The sequence below is a fragment of the Eptatretus burgeri genome, chromosome 3 (genome assembly GCF_056783735.1).
Source record: "Eptatretus burgeri isolate ZD-2024b chromosome 3, Ebu_testis_v1, whole genome shotgun sequence".
Lineage (NCBI taxonomy): Eukaryota > Metazoa > Chordata > Myxini > Myxiniformes > Myxinidae > Eptatretus > Eptatretus burgeri.
The window spans coordinates 15943509-15966764 of NC_140963.1; the positions used below are offsets into that span (position 1 = coordinate 15943509).

The 23256-nt window shown below is 42.7% G+C and overlaps 2 protein-coding genes across 2 annotated transcripts in view; both read right to left on the reverse strand.

The window, feature by feature from the left end:
* Positions 1–23256, reverse strand: part of LOC147029445 (uncharacterized) — a 127741-nt gene that overhangs the window by 2325 nt on the left and 102160 nt on the right. The window contains 2 exon segments of the mRNA XM_085872124.1: positions 2–454; positions 22409–22914. Coding sequence (XP_085728250.1) covers positions 2–454; positions 22409–22914 — 959 coding nt within the window.
* LOC147029446 (SCAN domain-containing protein 3-like) lies at positions 15710–18259 on the reverse strand. The gene is made up of 2 exons (XM_085872497.1): positions 16252–18259; positions 15710–16163 (listed from the first exon to the last, which is right to left on the reverse strand). Exon 1 carries the CDS (start codon positions 17748–17750, stop codon positions 16773–16775), a length of 978 nt encoding a protein of 325 aa, XP_085728623.1. The 5' UTR covers positions 17751–18259; the 3' UTR covers positions 15710–16163; positions 16252–16772.

Consider the following 23256-nt stretch of genomic DNA (forward strand, 5'->3'; position numbering starts at 1 on the left):
TTTTGCTGCACATCTTCTACTTCTATGTCAAATGAAATCAAATCAGGATGACTGTCATGGTGTGGGAAACGTCCTGGATACATTGCTGCTGCTACTCCTACATCACACACCAGACTTCCTGACTGCTCCTCTCCTGTATTGTGACATGACACACTTCCAGGTTGCACTGCCACTGCTACAGTAGCCCACACGTTTCTCTCTATCTGTTCTGCTGCTTCTGCATCAAGTGGCATCTTTCTAGGTTCGATGGCTGCTATTTCCCTCTCCCACCATGATGTTGGAGGTCCAACATTGGCCAGCATTTTTGAGAACTTCACTGATGCTGTTTTGAGATCGCACGGTATTTGTTCAGACTGTGCCATTACTGCCTCAACATCTTCATTCAAAAAGGCCCTTCGTCCCATTGCATCACTTTGGACAACATCCAAACCATCATTCATATTGGCTGGATCATCTGTAAGACAGCCATGAAATGTTATGCAACTTGACACAAAGACAAGTGAAAAATTAAAGCAAAACATAATAAATAAGCAACAAAATGAAGTACTGTACAAGTCTACACAATGTGCAAAATTTACTGTGGTTCAAGATTTACAATATCAAATATGCAACATTATGGTAGCAAAGTTTTGTCACAGTTTTGATATTCTGGACAATATCAGAATATAATGAAAACTTAGCTGATCTTCCTTGTCATGACTATTTCTAAAACATTCATATTTTGGAGTGGGCAAACATGCTGATGTAAAGCAAGTTATATTACAAGGTTAAGCTTTCTTTTTCTTAAAAAAGTTCTCAAACAAATTGTTTTTGATGCAGTATCCTTTCTATACGAGGTCGAAGTCTTTCCGATCATGGTCAGTGCAGGCGATTCCAGCCAGAGCACCTGAATCAGAAGTGTTGAATTTCCATGTGCAGATCACAGACCACGTACATTTTGCCTTCATCATATAAAGCCACCAGGAACGGATACCACACATCAAAGTGAATGGGTAGAGACACTCAGAAGATTAGTTAATGCAAGCGATTGTGATGTTCACAGTATATTGTGAGTAAAGTAGTCACACTTTGGAGTGTAGCAAATGCAATGCTGATAAGTAATGCATGCGGTTCTGCATTAGAATAGCAATTTGGAAAACAAAACATATTCGGGACAAGCTTTTGTGCCAAAAACGCTTCTATTAAACAAAGTAATTTTTGCATGAATAAAGTTCCTCGTGTATAGTAATAGAAATGTTGTTTTGCTTAATAGTGGTTAAAGTACACACCATTTGATGAAACACCCACGTTTTTCATGAGAATAGAAATTGGGAACAAATAACGTATTTGGGGAAAAGCTTTTGTGTCAAAAACGCTTCTATTTAGCACGAATAGGATTCCTTGCGTAATACGAGTGTTGTTTTGCTTATTGCAAGCTAACTTTGACATTATTTGATGAAACACACGTGTTTCTCTGTTGGAGTAGTGATTTGGAGTGAGAAAAAAAACAAACAAACACGCAATACGTGTTCACGGAAGTAGAATGACTGACCTGTTGCTTTAACTTAAATCGTCGGGAGTACCTTTGAAATATTGATTAGGAATGATATGAACCTTTTAAAATTTAAATGAGTTGAGGGCAATCAAAGCGAATCAAAGTGGGCAGGTATGTCCCTGAAAAGACGACCCCCTACTTTTAAGAACCACAATTACAAACCAAAACTAGAACTGCCGCTTTATAACTGCTGGCAGTGATGACCGGGTACCCAGACGTCCGCCTTTGATACAACGTGAGACTTTCTGGAGATGATAGTCGCAAAGTTTCGCTTTGATAGGATAAGTGGTTGCAGAGAAAACATTCTTTAAGAGTGATACAAACACAGCCCTGCTTCAATACAGCGCGGGACTGACGAGTTACGAATTGGGTAGCACAAAGTGTTCAATCTATAAATTATGTATGCAGTTCGCCCTTTTTCCTGGGGACATTGGCGGTATCAATTGAATTGTTGTTCCTGTACCCTCAAATGCATGCAGGTACAGCCAAATGAGCCTTCTGTAAAAAAAAAAAAAAATCTAAAAGTTCTCAAATTCAAATAATTAAATAATTCTTGCTGCCAAACCGTGTGGCCGATCGGGTTGAAATTTTAAAACTGTGCTTCACATGTGGGCTAAATAATAATTTTGAAGTTTCACATATATTGACAGCAGTTCCAGAGTAAACATTAATTAATATTTCCCCTTCAATCCAACATGGATGCCAAACCCTGGGCCTGATCGAGTTGAAATTTAAAACCTTCATTCCACATGACTGTTCCATCATAACTCTGATGTTTCACATTTATTGATGCAGTAGTTCCAGAGTAAACATTAATTAATATTTTTCCTTCAATGCACTAAGGCTGCCAAACGATGTCTCGTACATCAAAAGGTGGTGAGAATTTTTTATTCGTCATGGAGAGTCGGTCATACTGCTGGAGTTTCCCCTCGATTTGTTCAGCCGTTTCAGAGAAGAAGACTTTTAAAGTTATTAATTTTCAATCCAAGATGGCTGAGGAACCATGTGACCTATGACATCACAGATTTACATTCTGCTTCCAACCGTGTAGTGAAACAGGTATGTGACGTTTCGTGTTAATCGGAAAAGGTGCGTTTTTCTATCCAAGATGGCCGCCAAACCCTGTGACTTGTGAAGTCATAATTTTTACCATGTATGTAGACATCATGGAAGATGACAGTTGCAAATTTTCACTTCGATAGGTTAAGCAGTTCCAGAGAAAACATTATTTAATATGTTCTTAAATCCAACATGGCTGCCAAACCATGTGACCTATCAATTAGAAATTAACAAACTTGTATTCACTACTCGTGAGCAATAGGTATGTGAAGTTCCCCTTGATCGGACCAGCCGTTCTGGAGAAGATGTTTGAAGGTTTTATGGTAAATTCAAGATGGCCACCAAACCATGTGACCTATCAAGAAGAAATTAACAAACTTGAAAAAGGACCTCATTGCGAATATATGTGTAAAGTGTCATCTCAATCTGTCCGACCGTTCTGGAGAAGATGATTGTTTAAAATTTATTAATTTTCAATCCAAGATGGCTGACGAACCATGTGACCTATGACATCACAAATTTACATTCTGCTTCCAACCTTGTAGTGGAACACGTCTGTGAAGTTTCGTGTTAATCAGAAAAGGTGCGTTTTTATATCCAAGATGGCCAAACCATGTAACTTGTGACGTCATAATTTTTACCATGTATGCAGACATCATGGAAGATGACAGTTGCAAATTTTCGCTTTGATAGGTTAAGCAGTTCCAGAGAAAACATTATTTAATATTTTTTCTTAAATCCAACATGGCTGCCAAACCATGTGACCTATCAATTAGAAATTAACAAACTTGTATTCACTACACCTGAACAACAGGTATGTGAAGTTACCCCTTGATCGGACCAGCCGTTCTGGAGAAATGTTTGAAGGTTTTAGGGTAAATTCAAGATGGCCACCAAACCATGTGACCGATCAATAAGAAATTAACAAACTTGATAAAGGACCTAATGGGGAATATATGTGTAAAGGTTCACCTCAATCTGTCCAGCTGTTCTGGAGAAGAAGATATTTAAAATTTATTAATTTTCCAGCCAAGATGGCTGACGAACCATGTGACCTATGACATGATAAATTTAAATTCTCCTTCCTTTCGTGGACTGTAACAAGTGTGTGAAGTTTCGTGTAAATCGGATGTCTGTTTTTCTATCCAAGATGGCTGCCAAACCATGTGACTTCTGACGTTATAAATTTTTACCTGATGGAAGATGGCAGTTGCATATTTTTGCTTCGATAGCTTAAGGAGTTCCAGAGAAAACATTATTTAATATTTTTCTTAAATCCAACATGGCTGCCAAACCATGTGACCTATCAATTATTCATTAACAAACTTATATCGCCTACACGTCCAGAATATACGTGTGAAGTTTCCCCTTGATCTGACAAGGCGTTCTAGAGAAGAAGATGTTTGAAAGTTTTAGGGTAAATTCAAGATGGCCGCCAAACCATGTGACCTATCAATAAGAAATTAACAAACTTGAAAAAGGACCTCATGGGAAATGTATGTGTAAAGTTTCGCCTCAATCTGTACAGCTGTTCTGGAGAAGATTTTTGAAATTTTTTTTTTTCAAAACTAGATGGCTGCCGAATCACGTGACCAATGACGTCACAACAAATTTTTTCTACGGTGAATTTATGTGTAGATGAGGCTCAAGAAATTTCAGATTTTTCCAGCGTTCTACTTGATGAATTTTCATCGGCATACCGCTTCACCGATGACGTCATGAAAAATCACACGTGTTCCCTATAGGGAGCTTAGTAAAATGTATCAAGCGAAATTTTTTTTCCATTGCACAGTTTCAGAGATACAGAGGTCCAAAGTTTATCGGTTTTTTTCAAGATGGCGCCCGTATCACGTGACCTATAACATCCTAGTTATTAATTAAGTATGCTATCAAAAAAGATACATACTATGGTGAAAATTTTGTGTCGATCGGACTTAGTGTTCCTGAGAAAGTGATTTTTAAAGCGAAACAACCTGTAAATTGCCGGCGGAAAATGAATAATAATAAACAGAAGAAAAACAATCGGTTACCCAGTCCATTTGACTGGGTACCCTAATTATACATTTTAATTTCCTTCATCGCTTTTTGAAGTTGACAAATTCAGCTCTTCACCATCGAATCAACCAAACCATGTAACAAATCTATCCTCCATTTCTTTCTTATTTTCATTTTATTTTCAACAAATCGATCCTTTCTTACAGCATAAACCAAAGTCGGAAATTAGAATCTTAGTCGTTACATTACAGTACAGTACAGTACTCACAAATGTGATCAGTTTACTCACTAAATGTAGAACACTTGTTCTCACATAAAATTTATGGTATACATTTATGCTGTATGGTTGTATCGTAAAGTTTCTGTCTACACATGAAATTTGAATGAAATGCTAAACTCCTATGCAAATAGAAATGCTTGATAGCCTTTCCTTTCGATGAGGAGGAAGGCACATGAAGACTGAGTTTCAGTAGGATTGTCACAGAGAATCGCCGCTTTACAATTCCGACCACTAATAAAGGTCTGGTTTTACTTACCTTCGGCGATGGGGAGATGCTACTGGTTCATCCATGGCAATCTACCTTGTTGTAGTATGGCATAGATGAGTAAGGCCGCAGCACCATACACGTCTTGAAAAATCTTGGAACAAACTCCACTGAAGTTAAGATTATTCCTTTGAACTCATCAGAATCAAGACATGCTTGGGTTCCTTATGGCATATAGTTCTGCAGTTGTTGGAAGTCTCATTCATATCAACTGGTGATTCAGGACTTTGTGGGTATTTTTTTCTTTTTCACAGAATGTAGTTCCTGAGAATTTTAAAAAACAGAAGATGGGGGCTGGAGGTAGATGTGTTATGGGCTGCAAGCATCCCATGAGCTACAGGCTTCCCACCATAAATGTATGGAAATGAAACCAATCAAATAAAGAAAGTCACCATGGGTTAAAAGAGATATAATGTTTAACAAATTGGTTGCAATTCTACAAGTGAGTGATTGAAATTATAGAGGGAGTGCTTGCTGTTGATGTAATAAACACGACTTCCAGAACACATTTGAAAAGATACCACACAAAAGACTAGTCCGTTAAGGTTTGGGGTTGAGCTATTGGTAAAGTATCAATCCAAAAGAGAACTGTCTGAAGGATGGGAAGAAAAGAGCGATTACGAGTTGGAGAATCTTAATCTGTGAAGTCCTTTTCCGGTTATTTCTCCGAAATAAGCTCAGAGTGGGTCTGGCCGTTCTAGCCGTTCGTCTATTAACATTTGACTAAAACATATTCTCCTCACAAACTACCCGATCGATATGGACCAAATTTGGTGCGATGCATCAGGACAGCAAGGTCTCATGGATGTGTGCTCCCCATCTGGATACGCCCCCTATAAAGAGGGTGAAAGGGGGGTTTTGCCCAAATATCGGTATTTTCTTTAAAAATCTCAGAAACCACAAGATAAATCCAGACCGAACTCGCCACGAGGCATCGGGACCATGCCCGAACCTTAAATTGTGCTCCCCATGGCCATAAGTCCCCTGGAAAGGGGGCCTCGGCCTCCCTCCCCTCATATTCACAAAAACATATTTTCCTCACAAACTCCATGACTGATATGGAACAAATTTGGTACGATGCATCACAACAGAAAGGAATCATGGGGTTGTGCTCCCCATTCAGATCCACCCCTTGTAAGAGGTTGAAAAGGGCAATTTTGCCTCAAATTCAGGTAATTTATTTAAAATCTTCTCAGACACCAACGGCCAGATGGAGACAAAACACTTCATGAAACATAAGGAGCATGCCGTTAAATTAGGTTGTGCTCCCCATAACCATACCACTTCAGGAAGGGGGACCATGTCCCCTTTCCCCGAATCCCTCATTTTCACCATGCCTGTTGGGGAAAATACCCTTCAGTCCTAGACGGGGAGACTTTTACATCATAGGGTTCCTTCAGGTATCAGTCAAATCAGGATGACCATCATGGTGTGGGAAACATTCTGGCTGCATTGCTACTGTTACACCAACATAACACACCAGAATTCCTGGCTTTGCCTCTCCTGCACTGTTGTCACATGACACACTCCCAGTTCAGGAGGTATATTGTGCCCATGACACACTCCCAGGACTGTTGTCCAATGAAACATTCGCAGTTATATGGACACTCAGAAAGATTAAAAACAAAACCTGTCAAAGGGCAGAGGAGCTCCTTGTGAGCCAACGGCCATCAACATCTAGTGCCCAACTGTGTCTGAGGACATCCTCCAGCAGTTGGGTTACTTTTTTGAGGAGGTTGGTGGCAGGATTTGCACTCCGGCCACCGAAAAATCCTTCACTTCTCAAAACACAAAGAAAATTGAAAACCCACTCCATGGGAGTACCTCCTGTGCAGCTTCCCTCCACAGGGCAGCTCACCAGATGACTGGATTGGGGCAAAGCCTTCGTGACTCCCGCTATTTTGTGATAAGAGGAAAAACCACGGGGTAACTTTCCCGGGTCAGATTATGGTAGTGTGTCGGGGTGTTGCTGAAGTGTCCTCCACCAGAGGGCGGTCTCCTTGGGTTAACCTGAGGTGGTCCCTTAGGGTGGTTGCTTGGTATGTCCTATCCCAAAGAGAGGATGATCACCGGTCTCTGTTATCATCTGAGAGCAAGCATTTGAACATCGGTATTGCAGCACTCTCTGAGGTTCGGAGTCCGGATAGTGGCGAGACCAGAGCAGGTGGTTACAACTACTGTTGGTCTGGTCGCTCTGATGGTTACCATGCTCAAGGAGTTGCTGTAGCTGAGCCCAATGACAATTGAGGTAACACCGGTCAACGAGCATATTATGAGACAAAGGATTAGTCACTTGTTGGTTGTCGTTTCCATGGTCTCTGTCTATGCTCTGACTGAGGCGAGTGATCTCACCGTGAAGGACGCATTCAATGCCACACTCGAGTCTGTGGTTGATCAGTCCCACAGGCGAGATATCTTGGAGTCTTGGGGGATTTCATTGCACCGAATGGAACTGAAAGGGATGGTTATGAGACCTGTGTTTGTCTCCATTAGTCTGGAACTGTGAACCAGAATAGTACTAAGTTCCTTGACTTTGCAAGAAGTCATGGACTTAGGGTGGCTGGTTAATGGTGTCAGCGCACACATGCTCATCGCTGGACATGGTATCCCAACACTGGTGGAGGGGCAAAGGAGATTGACCAAGTGCTTGTTGCTGGTCGTTAAAGGATGATCCAGAACTGCAGGGTCTACCGGTGTGCTCAGTTCCTCAATACCGAGCACAGGGTTGTGGCAGCAACTCTGAAGTTGCAGCATAAATCTGGGAGAATGATACCATCTCAGCCGAGGCTGGATGTTGGCAAGCTCAAGGATGAGAGGTAGCTGAGGAGTTTTTGAACAGGCTGAGAGTGGACTTGGGGTGTCTGGGTGCTTTGGAGAATCCTGAAGAGTTGTGAAGTGCCTTGAAGACCACCATCCTTGATATTGCCGGTGGAGGTCTTGGAACTCACCGAAGGGCGAAGAAGAATTTTGTTTCCCAAGGGACACTGGATACCAATGATCAGTCGCAGGGCCAGGCTTAATTGCAGAGCTAAGCTGTTCAGGGAGTTGAGGCGTAAAACTGTACGTGCGCTGAGGGTGGCGAGGAGGCCGATGTGCGAGGAATCTGTGAAAGGGTAGAGCATCACCTGTGGTCAAGTGATTCTTGTCCTGCTTCCCGGGGAATTGGACATTGTGTTCCTCCAAGCCTGTCCCTCGGTGTGCTGCAGTGAGAGCGGAGGGTGGTGGCTCTTGAAAGAGAGGAGTCCAAAGTGAAGGCCTGCTGGACCGGTTACTTTGAGTGGCTGTGCCAGGCTGATCCACCAGCTATTGAGTTGGATGTCAGGGGTGTTACAATCCCTATTATTAACTCTCCAATCAACTGTGATCCACCTTCGTTTGTGGAAACACAGGCTGTGGTGAACCGGTTAAAATGGGTTTAAGCTCTTGGCATCTGTGGCATCCATGCTGAACTTCTCAAGGCTGGTGGAAATGTTGTACTCATGTCAGTGCATGCAGTTCTGTGCTGTTCCTGGAACAGAGACATTATCCCAACTGACTGGCCTTTATGTCCCTCTCTGGAAAGGGAAGGGTGATCGCCAGGACTGCAACAACTACAGAGGGGTGACACTGCTCTCAGTGCTGGTCAAGGTCTTTGCTCGGATAATTTTTGATAGGGTTCGCCACCATCTGCTTGAGCAGTCGTACTTTACACCAAAGAGGTCAACGATTGACCGTATCGTTGCCCTTTCGGCTACTCATCAAACGCAGATGAGAGTTTCGGCAGTGGCTGCTTGCAGCCTATATTGATCTCTGTAAAGCATTTGATTCAGTGAATCGGGATGTCCTCTGGAGGATTCTTGGTCAACGTGGGGTGCCACTAATACTGATCAGTGTGATGTCTGGACTATACTCTGGCACAGAGTGCTGTGAGATGTGGTGATACCATCTCTGACTTATTTGCAGTTGTTACTGGAATTCCTTAGGGGTGTGTATTAGCCCCCACACTTTTCAGCACATGTCGGGACTGGATTTTTGGGAGGATGTCAGAGGGATGAGGCTGCGGTGCATCATTTGGTAATGTCAAGATCTCTGACCTTGATTTCGCAGATGATGCAGTCATCTTTGCGGAGACTCTGGATATCCTTTTGAGGGCCCACGAGGTGCTGAATGAGGAGTCTGAGCCGCTGGTATTACAGGTTTCCTGGATCAAAACTAAGGTCCAGGCTTTCAATGACATCTTGGATGCTGCTATCCTGTCTGTACCTGTTTGTGGTGAGGATGTTGAGGTCACGGAGAGAGTCACTTACATAGGCAGTGATATTCATGTCTCTGCTGGCTGTTAGCCAGAGGTCAACAGACATCTGGTTCGAGCCTGGGGAGTACTGGATCATGGGGTGTGGTGCTGCCAGTACCTGTGCAGGAAGACGAAAGTCCGACTCTTCATGCCCTTGGTGCTCCCAGTCTTGCTCTCTGGATGTGACACTGGACTCCAACCAGGGATCTGAGACAGAGACTTCATTCCTTTGGTACCAGGTCTCTTTGGAAAATCCTTGGAAATTGCTGGTTGGACTTTGTGTCAAACAAGCGGTTTCTGAGCGAGATTCAAATGAGATTTGTTACCTACATAGTCTGTGAGCATCAGCTATGGCTGTATGGACATGTGGCTCGTTTTCTTGACGCTGATCCTGCTCACAAGATTCTCTCAGCGAAGGAGCCTCATGAGTGGAGGAGGCCAATGGCCCGACCACGTGCCTCATAGTTGCAGCAGGTTGATCAGCATCTCATGGAGATGGGGATGGGCCAGGCATCTGCCTGAGCGATGGCAAGACGAAGGCCCTTGGAGTACCGGCAGAAAGTGGATGCAGCGACGCGCTGCTCCAGCGCATGCTCCCATACCTGACCTGACTGACTAAAACCCAAGACACTGAAGATTATGAGCACTTGGCCTTCACATCTGCAGCTCATTAGAAACTAGTCTGGCTGATATGATTGATGGCAGCAGCCAAACATTCCAGACCAGACACAAATAATAGAGTAGTGCATGCATCGAAAGCAATGCACAGGACAGGAGTGAGATTAGAAAGAAACTTCAGAACCTCATCAATCCCATTAATGCAGAGCAACTCCTGGAGAATATTGTCAATATAGGGACTGGGAGAGTGGGTCTACCATCTGTAAATGTGCATGAATCATTAACAGCGGATGCACAGCAAATGTAACAATTTGAAAAAGGGTGGCCTCAAGGATTCTATGGAACCATTTCCAAGAAAATCACCAAAGTGAATGTTACCAAAAAACATGTTCAAGCTGGCAAAGTTCTGTCCTTGTATATGGCAGCTTTGCTGCCGGGTAGCTATCATTTCTTGGAAGCGCCACTGTGCCCCTCTACATGTACACTGGTACTCATTTTGCCAACCTCAGAAGGATGACAGGTTGAGTCAACCCCACCTGGTGTTCATTTAGCAGCCAACAGGGCTCAAACGCAGGAGTCTAAGATCCCAAGCCAGCCACACTAACCACGAAGCCAACACCAGGCTGCTGGCAAAGTGAAAGTCTTTGATACCAAACTGACATATTCATGCATGATGGGACTGCAGACAAGTTCTTATGATGTTCACATCCATGATGTCCTCGCTCATGAAGTTGCACATATTCCTTCATCAATGTTCATGGACACTGGAGAAATGTGCATCTCAAAAGCAAAAGCTCCACTCAAGAATCAGCTGCAAGTTCATAGTATCAGCTAGACCAGGAATTACTGCAGGTACAATCATTGATGGTTCAGCAGTATTTTGGGTCATCCATTGGTCAGCAGGAGGTACTGTCAGAAATTACATTGTCAACTTCAGAAATATTGAGAAAACACTGATGACAGAAGATGTGGACCCCATATTTGACTGACACTATCCATGCAGTAGCAAGGGTGCAACAAGGTCAATGAGAGCAAGAAAAGCAAGCAGAGTACATAAACTTGAACTGGACATGAAATTGTCACCACAGAAGGTGGTCCTGAGGATCACAGTAAACAAGGTGCAACTGATCGAGATGATTTGCACAGAGCTTACAAAAGGATGCTTTGTTTCAGAAGAAACGTCTCAGGTCACACGTTTGTGATAACTGACCAAGGGAAGACTCCTGCAGAGATCAGTAATGGTGGAGTGGTCATTTACAGACATGACGTGGACACAACCCATGAGGAGGCAGATGTGATTGCAGCTGAGCAACTTCTCCTTGTTGTCAAAGACCAACGCCAGGGAATCACTGTTATGTCAGATGACACAGATGTATTCGTACTACTATTGCATTATTACCTCACTGAGACCATTCAAACCTTGGTAACTATGGAGTCCTCAATAGAAGAGAGACAACATTGATATTGGGAAAACTTCTTACAAGCATAGAACAATCATCGATGGGCTAATGGCAGCTTATGCATTGTCTGTGTGTGACACTTGCATGCTACTTTAGCAAAGGTAAAGGTACATCTCTTAAGGTTCTTTGCTCTGGTCATTGGGTCATTCCATGTCAAATCATCAAAGAATCTGCCGTCATCTCTCAGATTTTTGCAAAAACTTTGTATTGGGAACCAATTGGGACCCATGAAAAACGGCAAGAACTCAAATATTTTTGCTAACAGCCTCTTAATTAGTGAGATACAGACTAACGAACTTTGGACTAATTAGCACGACGTCGCAAATTCAAATGGCCATATCTCTAAAAGTATAACACTTAGAGAGCTGGTTTTGGTGTCATTTTAAAGGTATTTTCATGCCCTATGAATTTGTCTGGGCAACATTTTCCTACCTCCAACCACAAAAAAGTTATCACAAAATATAAACTTCAATTGTGAATCCCCAAAAAATGTATTCTTCAAATTTCCTCAAATTCATCCCAGAGGTACCTTATGATGTCAAGAAGCTTCCAGATAAATTTTGTGATGGGCACTCCAATAGTTTCTGAGATATGAGCAATAATGTACATGTACGTATGGCATATAGGTTCGAAAATCAGCATTTGTAATGTATTATACAATCAATAAGTGAGTTCAAGTACACAGTGTTCACTAACCTGACTTAGGCTTTCAATTTCCTCTTCAATGCAGCAACAGCAGCACTTGTTTCTTCCCCTCAGGCCCAGTTGAAAATGAAAGTATATGATACTTCAAAGCAATTGATGGTCGTTCCCTGTGTTCCATGTCATGGCTAGGTTAGAATGATTGTATAAGACATTACAAATGCTGATTTTCGAACCTATATGCCATACGTACATGTACATTATTGCTCATATCTCAGAAACTATTGGAGTGCCCATCACAAAACTTATGTGGAAGCTTCTTGACATCATAAGGTACCTCTGGGATGAATTTGAGGAAATTTGAAGGATACATTTTTTGGGGATTCACGATTGAAGTTTATATTTTGTGATAACATTTTTGTGGTTGGAGGTAGGAAAATGTTGCCCAGACAAATTCATAGGGCATGAAAATACCTTTAAAATGACACCAAAACCAGCTCTCTAGGTGTTATACTTTTAGAGATATGGCCATTTGAATTCGCGACGTCATGCTAATTAGTCCAAATTTCGTTAGTCTGTATCTCACTAATTAAGAGGCTGTTAGCAAAAATATTTGAGTTCTTGCCGATTTTCATGGGTCCCAATTGGTTCCCAAAGTTTTACAAAAATCTGAGAGATGACGGCAGATTCTTTGATGATTTGACATGGAATGACCCCATTGTCTCTTCTTGGAAGAATGGATGTTCCAATGTCAGATGCCATGAAGCAAACCACTGAATTAATGACTGCTTGTTATAGAGTAGCAGGCTGTAACACCATGTCAGAAGCACAAATGGCAGTTTGGACTTCCAAAACCGGTAAAGGTTGCACATTACCTCCAAAACTGAGTTCAATACCACTCACAACTGAAGCATTTCTTGAAAATGTGAAGCAAGAACATTATCAAACAAGTATATGGTGATTTGTGAAACAGAGACCCACCAGACCATGATGTTGAAATGTATGGCTAGAAAAAGGATGATTACCAAATCTTTGGTGCCTGTAACAGTGCAAGCCAACATTGCTCTTGCACTTGATGCTGTCTTGTGATTGATAAAGTGAAACTGTAAAAGTGATGACAGTCCATGCCACACCTTAAGGTGTGGTTGCAAAAGTGCAAATTTGCCGAGCACAGTCTTTTGTGCTCGTCATAGAAGGAGAGAGAGGACATTGGGACCATACTCTGTGCAGAGCGTTGGTGCTGCTTCAAAAGTCTCCTTGGCTATTGGGCACAATCCTGAACGGGTTGCCATTCCGACACAGTATACCAGCATGCTGGCACTCATTTTGCCGAACTCGGAAGGATGACAGGCCGAGTTAATCCCACCTTGTATTAATTCAACAGAGAAGCGGGATTTGAACTCAGGACCCGAGGATCCAAAACCTGCCATTCTAACCATTAAGCCCAAACCAGGCATGTCATGGAAGGAAATGTTGTATAATTTGAGCATAGTTAAACAATAATAGTAGGATTAAAGAACTAATAATGCATTGTCGGCTCCTTAAAATGTCAGTTCTTTCAGGCTACAAATTTACCTTTGTTAATAATAATGAGATGTGATTGTCTCATTGTAATCCAATTTTCTTTCATAATATACAGTACATACTGAATGATGTATTTTAGAAATAAAATGCATGTCCCAGTGTTTCTATTACATTTCTTGCCCTGAAAAAACTAAACATGAACCAAAGGATCACAATTCCATGTGGCTTAAAATTTGAATTGTAGGATGTAGTATTTTTGGGCAGCCATCTTCGACGCCATTTGCCATCTTGATGATGGCACTAACTATTTAATATACAGGCTTGAAAATACTTTCTTCACATTCCTTGACCCAGAAAATGTGGAAGTCCATCAAAACATCACTGCTCCATGTTGTATTGGTGCAGCTATATAACATATGAATTAGAAATTTGGCAGCCATCTTGGACGCAATATTGAAATACTGAAAACGCTCAAGGGTGACGAGATGTTACTCGGCCGCTTTTTAATGAGGAGGTTGTGTGCTTTCAAACGATACCAAGAACAAAAATATAGACCACTTTCAAAGGTTAAACCCAGTTTCTGCTAGACTAATATGTTGCGATAACATTGGCAGATGCCATTCAATACTGAATAACACAAAACAGAGGGGTAATACCCCTGGGCAATCACCTGTTAGCGGCTGGATAAGATAACCAGGGAACCACTGCTGGCCATGGGTGACCCACAAAATATGTGATGGAGAAGGAAATACCTATGAATTTTTTATTAATGCCATGAACAAACTTTGGTACATCACGGGTGATGAAGGCTGTGGTCAACTTTAATTGAAAGTGTGTGTGTGTGTAGTTTGGGAGAAAAAAAAGCAAATACATATTTTAGGGGGCAACTCCCCCTTTACACCCCCCTGAGACCGCAATTTTTCCAATTTCATGAACAAACTTTGGTACATCACAGGTGATGAAGGTTGTGGAGAAGTTTCATCGAAATTGTGTGTGTAGTTTCGGAGAAGAAAGGAAATACATATTTTGGGGGACACCCTCTTCCACCCTGATTTTTCTAATGTCATGAACAAACTTTGGTACATCACGGGTGATGAAAGTTGTGGTGAAGTTTCATCAGAATTGTGTGCGTAGTTTCTGAAAAGAAACCAAATATCTCTTTTAGGAAGCCCCCCCCTGTAGATCCCAATTTTTTTTAATACCACAAACAATCTTTGGTACATTATCGGTGATGAAGTTTGGAGTCAAGTTTCATCGGAATTGCCCGTGTAGTTTTTGATAAGAAAGCAAATACCTATTTTAGGAGGCAACTGCCCTGCAGACCCAAATTTTTTTTAATACCACAAACAATCTTTGGTACAGACAGGGTGATGAAGGTTGTGGTGAAGTTTCATAAAAATCGTATGTGCAGTTTCAGAGAAGTTGCAAATGTTTGTGAATGAACGGAAGGACATACGGACGATGCACCATCCCATAAGCACCCCAGAACTACGTTTCAGGTGAGCTAAAAAGGATATTATGTTGTCCTCAAATAAACCTGCATAAACGAGAGTTCCCAGAACACCTTTCCCAGTGCCATCTTGAGAAACAACAACATGGGTGGGGTCTACGAGTTGGAAATTTGATTGGTCTTGAGGTTTTTGTTTTTTTAATGCGTAGTCGAGGCTCGTGGAAGATCAAGTACAGTGAACGGATGAGGACGTAACATTAAAAAAAAACAGGATGCAAAGCATGCATGCATGGGGTGGACAAGATAGACACAGAAGAAAACTCCAAGGAGGGAAAACTGGAAATTGGAAGGAGAAGGGATTTGAGTGGGGTTAACGAGGGTAGAAAAGATCATAGTTCAGGATTTGGGACCATCTGAGATGGTGGTGAACAGCTGTCTTTAAGACCTGGAGGGAAGAATGAAATTGAAGAGTATGGTGAAGTTGTTCCACAGGTGGGAAGAAAGAGAAACAAATGAGTGAAGATGAGCAATGATTTTTTTTACAGTTGAAATTAGCTCTAAACAAGGCTAAGAACCAATAAATGTATGGGGCTACAAAAGAGAAGAAAAAAAAAAATAAGAAAAGAAGAACGATCAAAGATGAACGAGGTCGAAATTTATATTATTTTTGAAAGGAAATGGATCATAAGATGTGGGGAAGCATGTGACCGGAAAATAATTCCAAAATGATGCAGCACGTCGAAAAAATAGCTGCTGACATAGCTCTGTTTTATACCTAGGTATGGGCAGAGTGAAAAGGTGTGAAGTGGTGGCAAAACGAGTCTCCCACCCAAAGACCCTGACAGAAGGGTATTTGGGTGGGAGACCAAGTTGGAAAGAGCAGTAGAGCAATTACCATGAAAATATCTGTAAAACAAACTTACAGTTGCAAGAGACCGACAATGTAAAACTGTTTGCAGAGAAGAGCCAGGCTCCACTCCAACCAAATTGACGACACGCTTCTGGAGCCTGTCTTAAAAGTCAGTGCTTCTCAACCTTTTTCAACTCGAAGCTCACTCTGGCTCTGAGGAAATTTTCGAGGCCCATCATATAGAATCGTAATGAGAAAAATGGCAATAAAACTTAATGCCAAAACAAATCATTATGCTTACCTTTAATGAGACACTTGAGCTTGCTTCTTGGAAATAAGATGGTCAAGTCGTGGTTTGATGGGCGACAGGCTCACACGCAAAGTGGCATTCAGAGTGTCTGTTTTTAGACTATTTCGTGCTTTTGATTTTGTCACAGTTACAGTCGAGAAGCCCGATTCACAGAGATAGGTTGTGGTGAATGGTAAAAGAAATTTGATGGCATGCTTTGACAAAGAAGTGTATTCACTGCTTGCCAATATCCAGAACGAAGGGAGGTCTACTTGTGCATGCTGAAGCTTCAGACTACTGTCTGCAGAAAGTTGCATCACTTCATTTTCAAGTACAATGGACAAGGCCACATCTTCTGAAGCAGGATCCACTGAGAAAGGGTTCAAAATCAAAAGGTTTCCTTGCCTTGGGTCCTCTGGAAAGTAGTCTGCAAACTTTTGTGATAACTCGGTCAAATGCTGGATTATGAGCCCAGATATGGCTGTATGAGGAGTGGATTCCAAAGTTTCACTCAGAAGTGGAAACATCTCAAGTCATCCATCCTTCACTTTTCTGTTCCAAAGAACAAGCTTTTTCTTGAAGCCTTCAATTTTGTCAGCAACCAAGAACACTGAACTGTTCCTACCTTGCATTGATATGTTGAGCTGATTTAACTGGTCAAACACATCTGACAGGTAAGCCAATTTGGCACAAAAGTTATCATTACTGTCATGATCAGCAAGTGGTGAGTGTTTCTCTTCAAGGAACATGTAGACTTCATGTCTCAGTTCAAAGAGGCGATTAAGCATACGTCCTCTTGAACGCCACCTCACCTCACTGTGGTACAGAAGCTGCAAGTGATCAGAATCAAGTCTTTCACACAGTGCAGCAAAACACCTTGAGTTGAGTACACTCTTCTTGATGAAGTTCACAGTTTTAACAGCTACATTAATGACTTCATTCAGTTCTGGTGACATCTGCTTTGTTGCCAGATTTTCTCTATGTAAGAAGCAGTGGGTCTTCTTGGCATCTGGCGCCCTCTGTTGGATCTGTTTTACAACACCACAATGGACTCCTGTCATTGATGCAGCACCATCTGTACACACACCTACGCAGTTATTCCAATCAATACTCTTGTCAGTGAAGTATTTGTCAAGGCAGAGCATTACATCATCTGCAGCTGTTTTTGAGGGAAGGTCTTTGCAAAACAGTAGATCCTCATGAACATCACTGTCCCCGCAGTACCTCACGAAAACTAGCAATAAAGCATTATTGCTAATGTCAGTAGATTCATCCAACTGAATGGAAAAATACAGACTGGCCTTTATTTTTTCCACCAGTTGGCATTCAATGTCATCACTCATTTCAACAATTCTTCTCATCACAGTATCATTAGAGAGTGATACGGACTGAAGTTTGGTTGCAGGTGCCTCTCCAAGAATTTCTCGACACATATCAACAGCACTGGGTAAAATAAGCTCCTCCGCGATTGTGAAAGCTTTCTTGCTACGAGCAACACGAGCAGCAACCATGTAGCTGGCTTTCAATGCTGATTTTGACTGAGTTGTAAATGTTGTAATCACTTTCTGCTGTGCCTGAAGTCCAGCCCTTTTCCTCTCAAAATATTCCTTTGGCTTACCTGCACTATTCAGGTGTCTTGTGTTTAAGGTCTCTGAAGCTTTGACGGTTTAAGCGCCTCGTTTGACAGGATTTCAGCACATTCAACACACTGTGCTTTTGGCTCAACATCACTGCCTCCCATCGTGAATCCATATTTAATGTAATCGGGGTCATATTTCCTCACCACAACCTTTCGAGATTTTTCCGTAGTAGATTTGTCTTCTCCATCACACATTCGTTTCAAAAATCGATCCATTTTCGGTTCAAGAAATTATCCGCGAAAGTTGAAAAGTTCACAAAAATTTCAAGTTCGTGAACGCATGAATTAAGTACAAGGCACGTACATGCATACACACTCATCGCATATATGCGCACGTGCACAATACACACATACACACGGATATAGTACGTTCACATCACAGTTACATGTAGATCGAACGCGTGTAAACCACCACTGCATAAACATAACATGACGTACGTAAGCACAAAATGACTCGATCTATCTCTCTCGCGCGCGCGCTCGCGAGACGGTTTCGGAAAGATGGAAGTACAAACAGACCGAGCTGAATTCCAGCTGTGTCGTGTAAGTCTTACACTGTAAGATCAGACCCTTTTTTATAGACTTCTTCTTTTATTTTCTTTTTTGCCGACCTCACGGCCCACCTGTGAGGGCTCCGCGGTCCACCGGTTGAGAAGCACGGTTACAAGTGATGCTGGATTTAGGTACTTTCACGAGAAGGGGGTTAAGAGTGGACCGTGCGAGTCCTGCAGGAACCTGGAGGGGGTGGGAAGTACGGGAAAAAGCACGGAAAGAGCAAGACCAGAAAGGAGGTGGGAGAAGACAGAGACCACAAGCCTGTCTGTGATGACAAGGTGATAGACCCATAGACTTTGCTTCAGCACGGGAGATTAAAATGATGATGAAGGCCTTGGTTTCCAGGGCATCAAGCTGAGCAAGATGTGAGGCAGGGGGAGCACGATGTGAGACAAGAGAGCCAGCCCAGAGGGGAGAGCAGTATTCGATCAAGCTGCTGATGAAGGCATTGGAGGTGGAAAGGAGATTAGGTGTGGCAAGGAAGGACCTTGCACAATGGGGGATGCCCAGTCGGCGGCTTGCTTTGGAGGCCAATTTTGAAATGTGGTGTTCCCAAGAAAGATCATGGCTGATAGACCAAGGAGTTTCAATGATTGAACTTCCTCAGGAGGATTGTAATGAAAGTAGATGAGGGAGAGAGATTGTGAGTGTCAGATTTGTCAGGATTGGAAAAGATGCCAAGTGTTTGACCAGCTTGTGATGTATTATTTTAGATTTGAAGAGAGGGAAGAGGCTGCAGCCCACCTGTCTGAATGATGAGTGAGGGATGTCACAGCAAAGGGTGGAGTTATCAGCCAAAAGATAAAGAGGATTTTCCAGAGTCAGAGAGATCATTAATGAAGATCAGTAAATTGACTGGTCATAGAATACTACCTTGGGGCACTCCAGCCTTCACAGAGAAAGGAGATGAAAGAATTCCATAGAGAGCCACATGTTGGCTACGAAAGTAGAGGAAGACAGAAAGCCATTGGTGGAGTTGGCCTTGGATGCCATTGGCAGAAAGTTTGGAGAGTAAGGTAGGATGCCAGACTGTACCAAAACACACACAAGATATGTCTAGAGAGACGGCTCTGACCTCACGTCTGACATTGAGGGCCTCCATCCATTTTTGGGAGAGTAGAAGCAGCATGTCCAAGGTGGAGTGACCTGGTCTGAAACCAAATTGGTGATCTGAGATGAGGTTGTTGGAGCAAAGGAAGGATTTCATATCAACTGCGATGATGGATTCCATAACCTTGCTGATGATTTGAAGTAAGCTGATAGGTCTTCAGTTGATGGATCAGTTATTGCACCTTTTTATGTGGTGCAGTGATGTTGGCAGATTTCCAAGCAGATGGAAGATGACGGAGCACAAATGACAGGGTGAAAAGGGCAGAGAGACGATGTACAAGACCAGTACAGCAGGTTTTTAGGACACGTGAGATGATGCCGTCTGGTCCAATAGCGGAGTCAGAGTCGAGGGTTGAAAGAACCTTCTCTACCTTCTCAAGTGCAAAAGACAGATTCCAGGAGGATTTGGCTAAAACAGAAAAGGATGGGTGAAGGGTTGAGGACACAAGATTTGGAAGCAAACACAAAATTTAGGTATTCATCTCTTTTACAAGCGGAGCCGGTTGTCGTGTCATGTGAAGAGAGGGAAGGGATGGAAGGGGAGCATACACCAGAGAAAGACTCAACAAGGCACCACCAGGTTTTAAAGCTGTTAGTCCAACTTCTTCGCCCTCCGGTGAGTTCCAAGACATCCACCGGCAACATCAAGGACGGTGGTCTTGAAGGCACTCCACAACTCTTCATGATCCCCAAAGCACCCAGACCCGCCAAATCTCCACTCAGCCTGTTCACAAACTCCTCAGCTACCCTCTCAATGAGCTTGCCAACATCCAGCTTAGGGTGGGATGGTCCCATTCTCCTGGATTTAAGGTGAAACTTAAGAGTTGCTACAACAAGCCGGTGGTCAGTATTGAGGAACTGAGCACTCCGGTAGACCCTGCAGTTCTGGATCATTCTCCAGCGACCATTAACGAGGACATGGTCAATCTCCTTTGCCACACCGCCATCGCTGGAATACCAAGTCCAGCGATGAGCTTGTGGGCGCTGAAACCATGAACCGACCACCCTAAGTCCATGACTTCTTGCAAAGTCAAGGAACTTAGTGCTATTCTTGTTCATAGTTCCTGACCCAAGGGGACCAACACACATCTCATAACCATCCCTTTCATTTCCAGTCGGTGCATTGAAATCCCCCAAGACTAGAAGTGTATCTCGTCTGGGGCACTGATCAACCACAGACTCGAGCGTGGCATAGAATGCATCCTTCAAGGTGAGCTCACTCGCCTCAGTCGCAGCATATACAGAGACCAGGGAAATGACACCGAAGGAGTGACGAATCCTTCGTCTCATAATACGCTCGTTGACCCGTGTTACCTCAATTATCATTGGAGTCAGCTTATTGGACACAGCTACAGCAACTCCTTGGGAATGGTAACCATCAGAGCGACCAGACCAATCGTAGGTGTAACCACCCACCATGATCTCGCCGCAATCCGGTCTCCAAACCTCAGAGAGTGCTGCAATACCGATGTCCAAACGCTTGAGCTCAGATGATAACAGAGACAGGTGATCATCTTCTCTTAGGGATAGGACATTCCAGGCACCCACCTGAAGGGACCGCCTCAGGTTAACCCAAGGAGACCGCCGTCTGGTGGACGAAACCTCAGCACCACACCGACACACTCTCCCTCAATCTGACCCAGGACTGCTACCCAGTGGTTTCCCTCCTATCATCAAAGATTGGGGGTACCGAAGGCTTTGCCCCAATCCCGTCATCCGGCGAGCTGCCCTGCGAAGGGAAGCTGCACAGGAGGTACTCCCACGGAGTGAGTTTTAACAGAAGTGAAACCCACAGAGTGGGTTTAGCCAAACAGAAGTGAACCAATCACTTAACCTGGCTTTTCGCTTCGTGTGCGTGGGGTAATAGTATGACAGTGTCCATCTGTGCTGTTTCCTATCTCTTTACGATATAATTATATTATATTATATGGGGATATAATAGAAATGTTCAAGATCATGAAGGGTACAGATAAAACAGATGCAGGAAAGTTTTTTTTAAAACACCCGTATATACAATGACTGGACCAGGTGACATAGCTTGAGAGTGATGATGGTGTTGAAAGGTGGACTGAATGGAGGTAGTGTATTTCTCATAGAGATCTGTTAACGTATGGAATGGTATTCTTTGGAGGATGGTGGGGGGGGGGGAGGGTAGCAGCAGGGACAGTAGACAGGTTTAAAATAGAACTGGATTGATACCAAGAAGCAATGGGGATAGATGGGTGTAGTGATGCTTAAAGAAGTGAGAGGTAGCTTGTGATTGGAATGCCATGATCCATAGGTATGGGTACCTTGTGCTGATGGGGTCTTTTTGATGTTATGACATATTATAATGTTGTGTCTTGTTAAATATGAACATGTCTATGTTAATGCAACCCATTTTCAAAGAAAGAAAGAAAAAACAACCCACTATCCCCACACCCAACCCCCCCCCCCCAAAAAAAAAAAGTGAATGAAGAGGTCTTATTGGCTATGTATCTCTTTGCCCTTCATCTCCCCTCACGATTCTCCTTCCATTTTCCCATTCCAGTCACCTCTTCCAAACTTTCCCATCCCTTTTACCTATCCACCATCACCTAGCACACACCCAAGAGCACTGCTTGAGTATTACTATCACTCCAGGAGTGAGTGGCGTTAAGTGCTGGGAAAATGGGATGAACCTTTTTCTGAGCTGTTGTTCTCACAACTATGCAATGCCCAGCCCTCCATGGAGGTGGCCAATTTAAGTCCAAATGAGGATCAATTATTTCATTTCCAAGATCTGGAGGGATCAGGTGTTTTTAAACAAATAGATAGTATCACAGCCATTTCATTTGAGAGCAGAAAAATAAATAATTTGGCACAAAAAAGCATCACACATTTCACCTTTGAGACCATTGTTCTGGTGTGCTTTCGATTGAAGTGCATAATCATTCCCGTCAATGATGTTGGCGTGCTTCTTGATATTGCCGCCTCCTGTTGAAATCATCGAAGAGATGCCGTTATATTCTTTCTCAATAAATGTCATCAATGGTTTATCATGCCTTCTATCAGTTTCATCATTTAGGTTTCCATGAAGAGTGGATGTGAATGATGCAAGATAATCTGAAATACAGTCTTCGCCAAATGCTTCTTCTTCATTGTTCAATTCGCCCTTCAACGATGGCGCAGGCTGAAACAAGCCAAGGTGAGACAGTGGGGCACTTCTTTGATGAAATGCATAGCGATCTTCATCTGCTGGGCCAGGCACCGGTTGCAGTACGTTCTGACTGTGCAAAGGTTTTGGAGGTTCAACATAAATTGCCAGGCCAGAGCTCACCATCTCTTCGTTAATATTGATTGGAAGGAGTTGGGTAGTATCCTTCACAATGATCTCCAAAAAATCCTGCACACTGAGGAATCAATTCCATTGAAAAAAAAATGAGTCAAACAACAACAAAAAAATAACAAGAAAAAGTACAAGTTTACACAGGAGAAATGAAACTGCAGCTAACATTCTCCTCTGCACGTGATACTAAAAACTTAAGTAAATGTACAATTTCTCCTTTTTCACTGCAGAAAGTTTGGGTGTTGTTGGCTGGGGCTGAGAGTTGTCCTGTCCCCATAATAAATGTATTTAATCCCCATAATAAATTGAAGGCTATAGAATACCACAACATCAATGCGTTCATGTTTGTGTCAGATTCGAGCAAAACAGCACCCATGATGATAACACATGGTGAGTTTTGAGTGAC

Bases quoted from the DNA above. Each gene is read 5' to 3' on its own strand.
- LOC147029446 (XM_085872497.1), bottom strand. From the start codon at position 17,750: ATGGTTGCTGCTCGTGTTGCTCGTAGCAAGAAAGCTTTCACAATCGCG.